This window comes from Schistocerca americana, chromosome 11 (assembly GCF_021461395.2).
Source record: "Schistocerca americana isolate TAMUIC-IGC-003095 chromosome 11, iqSchAmer2.1, whole genome shotgun sequence".
In the NCBI taxonomy this organism is placed as follows: Eukaryota; Metazoa; Arthropoda; class Insecta; order Orthoptera; family Acrididae; genus Schistocerca; species Schistocerca americana.
In genome coordinates, this window is record NC_060129.1 from 144,902,629 (window position 1) to 144,913,184 (window position 10,556).

A 10,556-nucleotide genomic window follows, 5' to 3' on the forward strand; every position below is an offset into this window, starting at 1 on the left:
ACAACCTACGGCTAAACAAACGTCTCCAAACGAGGACATTGCATTCGAGTGGGTGCAGTGTAAGTCGAAAACTGAAAGTATTTTATCCGATTTTATTTCCCCGAAATACATAAATTACACAAAAGAAGCATTTGCATAACGATTGGAATTAATGATATCCAGAGTTTTATGGCGCTATATGATAAGTTCGTGTATTTGCATAAAAGCGTATGGGGCTCAAAGGTGGCAAAATGAATTGCTGAAACTAGTCGGTTTCAGAATAAAACAAAATATATGTTGGTGAAGTTTATTGACGCTGATTTTATGTCGATTTTGAGGTGGGCACATGGCCGTATAAATTGTTTCAGCACCTACATGATGGAATATGTTTCAGGTTGCAAAACCGGCTATAAACCGTCGAAAATAGTGTTTGGTTTCAAAAGCAGCTAACTGCATGTGGTCTTCGGGTGCAAAGCCTGCTGAATGCCTGTCACCCTGCCATGTCTGGATGCAAAGCACGTGAACAGACATCAGACTTACCAATCTGGACATTCAAAGCTACCTTTCAGTCTGTTACTATTAGAATGAATTTTTTCTTATTCAGCTTTAGGTTGGCTGCGCTGTAACAAATTCGTACACAACACTAAAATTCTTGCTGCCAATGCACTGTCCTTTGGGTGGGACGAGTGTTTCGTGATTATCTCAGTGTCACTTACCGTGCAGTTAGTGGGCTTTGCATCTAGGCTACTCAGCCATTTTATATCATACGGTATATTGTAAGCCAACATCAACTTCCAACATTAGCCTCTTGTTCAAAATCATTGCCAGGATTATCGGATAGATCGTCAATTTCAGATGAATTAAGGAGCTCTATAACTACTTCCGTAAGTGGTCTCTGTCTATCCTGGCCTTGGGGCAATGTGAAATCGCCGTAAGAAGACTAAAAAGACAGCGAAATAATGTCCTCGATTTCTATGCTATTACAACCTTTCAATTACGATGTCCTCATTTGGAGACATGTATAAAGTTATAAATGTCACTTACCTTTTATTCTGAAAGACACGTTTAGTTTTCACCTTCAAGAATGCACCTTTCTATGCACAAACAAATTTTTTTACCTAAACTCAGAAGATATTAACCGGCTGATGGGATGTACAAAGGTTACTGGGAAGTGTCCGTGTGACTGTGCACATTGTTTTGTTTTGTGGTACCACAGATTGACAGATGTCGACACTGTTCTCAAATAAACTCTCTGATAGTGACAATATGAGGACAAAAATCACAAATGGTAAAATTTAACAAATTTTAATATACTAAGCATTTATTTAATATATCCTTATATGAGAACGCCATGACTGAAACGGTTAATATTGTTAATCAAAAAGTTTATTAAGCTGGTGGCGTAAGAAAGCAAGAGGATATTTAAGATCTTGCTCAACAAATGCATGCTGACGTAGTTTCTCAACATAACAGACTACAAATGTTCAAAAAGAAATGGTTCATTTCGACTTACTCTACACCACTGTGGTACATTGTCAATAGTTACCATTTACACTCTGTATATTGACAGCATCATGCCAGAGTCGTGAATACACATGCAAAGAAAAAAAAATTGAGTGGGAGTGTCCCTTGAGAAAGCAATCTTTTATGTCTTGAAAAATTTGGCTTTTCAGAGACAACACCTTTTCCAATGCAGCAGTTCATTTAGTTTAACAGCTCACAGGATCCTGCAGCTCTAACAAGTATATTACACTCCTCTATTAATAACAAACCTTGTGACTACCTATTTGCACCAGCAATCAATTTTAATTTTTTTTACACCCACTAGCCAGTGTTATTTTAACCATTTTTCTTCTTCATGAGTTTCAATGGGTGGCACTATATTGAGCCTCATGTGGTCACAGATCAGTTTCGCAGTGATATTACTGTCAGAGATGACTATTCCGATTACAGACACAACATAAACAGTACCTGTTCATTATTAACCATACCAGTGCTCCACGACAGTGCAACTACTAGAAAAATGTATTTGTTGACAAGAATAAATCTTTTGAATAAATAGGAAGTTGGGCCTTATCCTTGACAACAGAGGAGTTGGCAGAAGAAAATGCTTAATTCTCAATTTAGTGACGATTAGATTGATCCTCCTGCCGTACTTCTAACTGCATCATACACTGTTAAATTCACTTGTGGCTTAGCTAGCAATTTCTTCCACTGACCTCTTCAATTCCTCCGAAGCAGTACTCCATGATTAAGGAAACACACACATTGATCAAGTATTTTATTTCACGTGCTACAAATTTATACAAAATTATATTCTGGAAAAAAAGCTCCAGTTTCAAAGTACTTATTTTGAATAACAACTGCTGAAATGAAACAAACAGGACACGCGCGCGCACGCGCGCACGCACACACACACATTTTTTAGTTATTTGGTTTATCTAATTCTCTGCACACTGAACTCACATTTAAACATTCATTCTGGCATTAATAACAGGACATCACTGGATGTGCACAAAAACATTTGAAGTAGTTCCAACTTTTTCCTTTCTTTATAGAACATACAGCATACAAAATTAGTCACAAAATCAGAAACATTTCTGACAGACAAATGAAACAAAACACACTTCAAACCTGTTTAAAGAATTTGCAAATGGACAGACCTGCTACGAATAGCAGAGGCACTCCTTTAACAGAATTTAAACCTGAAGCCTTTCAAACTCACTTCGAAGCTTAACACCAAACAATGTTGTGAATTATAGGCAGATATAGAGTTCAAAGAGATAAATTTTGTCCTGCCCTAAATATAGCAGGGTAACTAAATGTTACAATGATTTATGCAATATTGGTTAAACTCTCCACAAACTGGAATGTTACATTTTTGATAAAAATTCACCTCCAACAGAAGTGCTTGTATCACTGAATGTCTACCAGTAAGCCCCAAAGATCTCAAGAGAAAAAAAATGTATAATATGACAGATTGCTGGAACAGGACATCTGAACTTTAAAATCTGTTTTCCTGTGAACGTAGCGTGTGAGAAACTGTATTATCAAATTCCCCGCATAGTGGGTAAGCTGACATTCTCAGTCTAGATTCCACAAATTTACCTTCATTGTACTGCACCCGATTTCTGCCTCGGAATGTGGATTCCTGGAACAGTGACTCATGCGGACCTACAGAATTGGAATCGCTGGAGGATTGTTGAACTGAGCCTCTCCACTTCGAATTTGGGGATTTCTCCTGGATTGGAGTAATGTACCCAGAACTAGAAGACAGTGACTGATTTGAAGGGGGGTACCAATCACGAGATGGTGGCTGCTCTGAAACTTTGTGCCTAGGATCACAAGACGAAGACCAATCAGAAGCCGTATAACTTTTATCTCGAAGTGACTGTTGATCATAACCCTCATACCTCGAATTCAGGGGCGACAGCAAATCTGACGCCGCGTACCTCGAATCCCAGGGGGACAGTGGATCCGAAGCCGCGTACCTCGAATTCCCGGGCGACAGCCGATCCGAAGCCGCGTACCTCGAATCCCGGGTCGACAGCCGATCTGAAGCCGCGTACCTCGAATCCTGGGGCGACAGCCGATCCGAAGTCGCGCACCTCGAATCCCGGGGCGACAGCCGATCCGAAGCCGCGCACCTCGAATCCCGGGGTGACAGCCGATCCGAAGCCGCGCACCTCGAATCCCGGGGTGACAGCCGATCCGAAGCCGCGCACCTCGAATCCCGGGGCGACAGCCGATCTGAAGTCGCGCACCTCGAATCCCGGGGCGACAGCCGATGCGAAGCTGTGTACCTCCCATACCGTGGCGACAGCCGATCAGAATCTGTGTACCTCGAATAATGGGTTGACAGCTGATCCAAAGCATCGTACCTCCTGTCCCAAGGTGACAGCCGATCCGAAACTGCGTACCTCGACTCCTGGGGTGACAGCCGATCCGAATCCGCATACCTCCCATCCCAGGACGACAGCTGACCTGAAGCCGCGTACCTCGAATCCCGCGTTGACAGCCGATCCGAAGCCGTGTACCTCCTATCCCGAAGTGACAGCCGATCCGAAGCCACGTCCCTCCCATCTCGAGGCAACAGCCGATCCGAAGCCACGTCCCTCCCATCCCGAGGCAACAGCCGATCCGAAGCCACGTCCCTCCCATCTCGAGGCAACAGCCGATCCGAAGCCACGTCCCTCCCATCTCGAGGCAACAGCCGATCCGAAGCCACGTCCCTCCCATCCCGAGGCAACAGCCGATCCGAAGCCACGTCCCTCCCATCCCGAGGCAACAGCCGATCCGAAGCCACGTCCCTCCCATCCCGAGGCAACAGCCGATCCGAAGCCACGTCCCTCCCATCCCGAGGCAACAGCCGATCCGAAGCCACGTCCCTCCCATCCCGAGGCAACAGCCGATCCGAAGCCACGTACCTCCCATCCCGAGGCAACAGCCGATCCGAAGCCACGTACCTCCCATCCCGAGGCAACAGCCGATCCGAAGCCACGTCCCTCCCATCCCGAGGCAACAGCCGATCCGAAGCCACGTCCCTCCCATCCCGAGGCAACAGCCGATCCGAAGCCACGTCCCTCCCATCCCGAGGCAACAGCCGATCCGAAGCCACGTCCATCCCGTCCTGAGGTGACAGCCGATCCAAAACCGCACACCTCCTGTCGCGGGGTGAAGGCCGTTCCGAAGCTGCGTACCTCCGATCTCGGGTAGACAGCTGATCTGAAGCCACGTACCTCCTGTCTCGGGGCGATCGCTGATCTGAAACCACGTGCCTCCCATTTCGGTGTGACATATGGTCTAAAGGAGTGTACTTTCTATCTTGAGGTGAGAGCCGGTCCGAAGGCATGTGCCTTTCATCGTGAGATGACAGCCAATTGGAATATTTACACCTCTTATCTCGAGATGACAGTGAATCTGAAGCTTTATACCTCTTACCTCGAAGTGACACTCGACTGGAAGTTTTACACCTATTATCTCGAGGTGATACCCAACTGGAAGCTTTATACCTCTTACCCTGAGGTGACAGCCCATCGGACGTCATATACTTCTTACCCTGAGGTGATAGCCGATCCCACACTGTAGGTATCTTGTCTTGAGATGACAGCCGATCCCAAACCGTATCTGTCTTATCTAGAGGTGACAGGCGATCCCAATCTGTATCTCTCTCATCGCGAGGTGACAGCCGATCCAAATCCATATATCTTGACTGATGGAGCTGAAGGGGTTCTGGTTCACTGTATCCTACTTCACGATTGAGTTGATGGTCCGAAGTGAAGTACCTGTTTTCCTGGTCTCGATCCAAGTTGTCTTTTGTGTGTCCGTGCTGTGATCGTTTCAATATCATGTAACTGACTTCCTGCAGCTGCAAATGTTCTGAAGTCTCTAAGCCAAACTCCCAACGGTGTTCTTTTGCCAAGAATCTAGCCTCGTGATTCTGCAGTGCAGCAGGTACTGTAAACATATGCTCTTGTGGTAAGAGCTGACCTGAAACCACATACTGTGCTTCACGAAAGTGAGGATGATCTTTATTGGCGAATAAATGTTCACGACACTGTGGTCTACCCTGATCCTCAAACCTGAAGTCCGGAAGATTAGGCCCTACGCCTGGGACTGTGGGTGACAGAGATCGATCCACAGCCCAAGTTTGCAAAACTGGTACCACAGGCAGCGGAAAATTTTGAGACGAGAGCTCAGTCTCCACAGGTCGAAGCGGTTTGTATCGAGTCTGGGCCAGTGGCAGATTCTGAACCACAGGCTGCATGTCATGCCACACTGTCACACGAGAATCAGCTGGCAGGTTCTCCCACTGTGACCATTGCAAGAGGTAAACAATACTTAAATCGAGGAATAATTTAAAATTGCGAGCTTTCAAATCCTGAAATGATTTCTCATCAACCCAAAGAGTCAGCCTCTCTCTCTCATCTGCCTCTGTCAGCCTGCTATGGACTTTCCACTTGGTAGTGGAGATTCCTTTATTTTGCTTCTGAAACAAGTCCAGAACCTCCTTGTCAGATCTCCCCTTCACTGCCTTCGGCAATGACAGTACGAACTTCGTACCCTTTAATGTCAAATCCGCCTGTCCAACTGTGAGACAGGCTCCTATCCACGGAACAAGCTTCGGAACGGTCTTACGCAGCCATACTTTGGTCGCCCTGTCCGTACAAGTGATCGCCAAACCCCCATTCTCATACTGCATGGCAGAAAACTGGACCAGTTCCTCAGACTCTGATGGGTCAATCATGTTTGTGAGTGCAGCCCACACCATCTCTGCCTGCTCCTCTGTCATTTTAACATCAGGGAAACCTACGGGCACAACAGCCACCCTCATCGAGCCAGCCGTTTCCTCCTCTCCTTCTGTTTCTCGATCCGAAACACTGGTACTGTATTTGTCAACCTTTTCAGTCACAGGAGCATTGTCATTACCTCCGGTAAACCCTCCACTTAGGAATTTGATGAAAGTTTTAGTAATGTCACGCTGTTTCTGTCTTTTACGTTTCCTTTTTTGCCCAGCTGTTACACGTTGTTTTGTTCCCCCCACTGCTGCTGTTTGACTCAAAACATTTTTTCTACGTTTGTTGACCTGTTCAGTCACAGGCACATAAGCATTGCCTCCAGTTACCTCTTCTGTAGCCGAGGCATTTGCGTCACCTCCAGTAATACCTCCACTAACAAATTTTGTGAAAGTTTTAGTAGTATCGTGTGGCTTCCCACATTTCAATTTGCGTTTTAATCTTTTTACACGTTTCTTTGTGGAGACCGGAGGTACTGACAAAACAGGAGCTTTCCCTCCATCAGTGTTTGTTTTAAATTTTTTAGCTTTCAATTTACATTGAAATCTTCTTAGTTGTCTGTCTGTGTAGACTGGAGGTACTGACAGAACAGGTGCTTCGTTTTGAACGGTGCTAGTTACTTTTTTAGCCTCTCCGTTTCCTATTTCGTAGTTTGGAGTAACTTCCTCGAGTTTACGTTTCTTTTGTTCAGATTTAGTAAGCACTCTCTCCCCTGCTGCCCTGGCCATCATTTTTTTCATTTTTCGCCTCTGTGCACCCGAAAGACGCTTTTTGTTTAGTTGCTCCTGAGCAACAAATGTGTCCTTCCTGTCACCTTCCTCATTACTTGTTTCACAGTGTAGCGCTATTCCCTCCAGTTTCTGTTTCTTTTGTTCAACTTTAGCAATCTCTAGCTTCAGTGCTGCCTCAACCCGCATTATTTTCCTTTGGAGTTTCTGTGCTCTGGACCAGCGCTCCTTTTTGAGCTTCTCTCGGCCAACATCCGCCTCCTTCTCATCAGTTTCCACCTCCACCACAGCACCAAATTTGCCAGATTGACCACATTCTTGTTCAGTTTCCTGTTCAGTTTTCCCGTTTCCATCTTCCACTCCTACAGAATTCTCAGCTTCTCTCAATTTATCCATTACCTCTTTTACGATGCCAGACATCTCTCTCTCTCCCAAAAGATCCCCATACATCTCTGCTGGAGTCGCATCTGCATTCTCTGTGACTGGGATGTCTCGCACAGACTCGCCTGCGAGGTACGAGCTCTCCACCTCAGCACTGTTGCCTGTTGCCCAGAGGGCTCTTTCAGAGCAAGTTTTGGACGTGTCTGTCTTCCCAGCATCGGATACAACAGCTGAGGTCCCTCCTGTTGCGAGTTTTGAATACTCTCCCTCTGCAACAGTATTTTTATTATTGTTTACGAGGCACAGGGTCCCCTCATATTGAGGCCCCCTCACACCAAGTTCACCTTCGGTCTGTTCGGAATCCCGGGTCGCCTCACACAGAGGTCCCCTGGTATTCTCGGCGTCTGCTCGCTCGGAGCTTATTTCAAATTCTTTCTCTATGATCCCACGAGACGCTGAGGAAAGTGTGGACCACCCGGGCAGAGCCCCGCGTGCCCGGGCTAGGCTGGATACTCTGGGAGGGCGCCCGGTATCCCAGAGGCCCCGTTCGAGGCACAGCTCCCCTGTGCCACGCACCCCTCGGCACGGGTCGCACCACACCTCGGGTTGGGGGGCAGTTTAACGTCGTGCCCAGGACGACGACAGTAATACTGACAACGACACCACCACAAGTTTTCCTACTTGTACGTTCAAAAAATGTGTCATTACTTTGGTATTCAGGCCAGAGACTGGTTCGATGCAGCTCTCCGTGATAGTCAATCCTGCCCAAGCTGCTTCATCTCTGCATAACTACTGCAACCTACATCCATTTGAACCTGTTTACTGTATTCAAGCCTTGATACAATCTGTAAAATGTTAGCCCCACACACTTTTTCCCATGGATTTGTTGCCAATCTCCGTAGTGAACTGCATATTTTTACGTTGACTGTTTAGGTTTTTCAAGAATGTGTTGAGTTGTCTTGTAGTATGAGTCCACATACACAGGACATCATCTACATATCTAAACCAATATTCGAGTATAATGACTTTTCTGGAGACTAGAAATCTACTCTGTAGGAATCAGCATGGGTTTCAAAAAAGACGGTCATGTGAAACCCAGCTCGCGCTATTAGTCAACGAGACTCAGAGGGCCATATACACGGGTTCCCGGGTAGATGCCGTGTTTCTTGACTTCCACAAGGTGTTCGATACAGTTCCCCACAGTCATTTAATGAACAAAGTAAGAGCATGTGGACTATCAGACCAATTGTGTGATTGGATTGAAGCGTTCCTAGATAACAGAACGCAGCATGTCATTCTCAATGGAGAGAAGTCTTCCGAAGTAAGAGTGATTTCAGGTGTGCCGCAGGGGAGTGTCGTAGGACCGTTGCTATTCACAATATACATAAATGGCCTTGTGGATGACATCGGAAGTTCACTGAGGCTTTTTGCGGATGATGCTGTGGTGTATCGAGAGGTTGTAACAATGGAAAATTGTACTGAAATGCAGGAGGATCTGCAGCGAATTGACGCATGGTGCAGGGAGTGGCAATTGAATCTCAATGTAGACAAGTGTAATGTGCTGCGAATACATAGAAAGATAGATCCCTTATCATTTAGCTACAAAATAGCAGGTCAGCAACTGGAAGTAGGTAATTCCATAAATCATCTGGGAGTACGCATTAGGAGTGATTTAAAATGGAATGATCATATAAAGTTGATCGTTGGTAAAGCAGATGCCAGACAGATTCATTGGAAGAATCCTAAGGAAATGCAATCCAAAAACAAAGGAAGTAGGTTACAGTACGCTTGTTCGCCCACTGCTTGAATACTGCTCAGCAGTGTGGGATCCGCACCAGATAGGGTTGATAGAAGAGATAGAGAAGACCCAACGGAGAGCAGCGTGCTTCGTTACAGGATCATTTAGTTATCGCGAAAGCGTTACGGAGATGATAGATAAACTCCAGTGGAAGACTCTGCAGGAGAGAAGCTCAGTAGCTCGATACGGGCTTTTGTTGAAGTTTCGAGAACGTACCTTCACCGAAGACTCAAGCAGTATATTGCTCCCTCCTACGTATATCTCGCGAAGAGACCATGAGGATAAAATCAGAGAGATTAGAGCCCACACAGAGGCATACCGACAATCCTTTCCACGAACGAGATTGGAATAGAAGGGAGAACCGGTAGAGGTACTCAAGGTACCCTCCGCCACACACCGTCGGGTGGCTTGCGGAGTATGGATGTAGATGTAGAATTTTGCTGTTTGCACTCAAAGGTTCTGTTTTTAGAAAATTTTGTTCAAAATGGTCCATAAATATTTCAGCCAACAGTGGACTAAGAGGGGAACCCATAGCTAAGCAGTCTAATTGCTTATAAAGAGTCCCTCGGAACTGGAAACAGTTCTGTGCGACGCATGTCTGTGTGGCCAGTCTCAAGTTATTCAATTCCACAGGATTGACATTAGACTTGTACATCAGCTCTGTCAGAATATCATTGCATTCTACTGCTGGTATGTTAGATACAATAAAATTTATTGCCACAGCCAATGGCTACAATCCAGTTCTTATTGACCAAATCTTGCAAAGGAAACAAAAACGGAAAATTATACCCCTCCTCTATGCCCCACCTGCTTCCCCATCCACTGTCTGCAAGAAATGGTGTACACTACCATTTCTAGATCAGGTATCACAGATTGTAGCCAAAGCACTGAAATCCTGCAAGTATAGGCTTTCCTGCTGTGTCAGGAACACGACAGCCCAGTGTGTTTTTAATAGCAAAGACAAGATCCAGTGGGGATATACAAAATCATCTGTTCTGATTGTGACAAATTTTACATTGGTCAGTCAGGCAGAGACATATCAACTAGGCTGGCTGAACGTGAATGCAGCTGGAGGTTGCAGAATTCTGACTCTGCATTTGCGGAGCACGTACTAAGCGAGGGCCACAACTAACAGCCAGTGTCCCATGTACTTCACTTAGCAAACAAATGCCATAAACTCAACGTGCTAGAAGCCCTGGAAATTAACAAACATCTTGCTCACAGTCCAGATCTCATCCTAAATGACCAGACACAGCTCAACACTTCCCTCTCCTACACTTCATATAATCATCTTTGTTGTTCATTACTTCCCACACTCTCTCTTCCAACATATTCCCATTTTCCTGTATTCATTAAGTTGTTTTTGTATTCCAC

General features: G+C 45.6%; 1 protein-coding gene across 1 annotated transcript; it reads right to left on the reverse strand.

The window, feature by feature from the left end:
- Positions 1–2,381: 2,381 nt before the first annotated feature.
- LOC124553779 lies at positions 2,382–8,008 on the reverse strand. The gene is made up of 2 exons (XM_047127718.1): positions 4,602–8,008; positions 2,382–4,250 (listed from the first exon to the last, which is right to left on the reverse strand). Exons 1-2 carry the CDS (start codon positions 7,451–7,453, stop codon positions 2,984–2,986), a joined length of 4,119 nt encoding a protein of 1,372 aa, XP_046983674.1. The 5' UTR covers positions 7,454–8,008; the 3' UTR covers positions 2,382–2,983.
- Between the last annotated feature and the right edge of the window lie 2,548 nt (positions 8,009–10,556).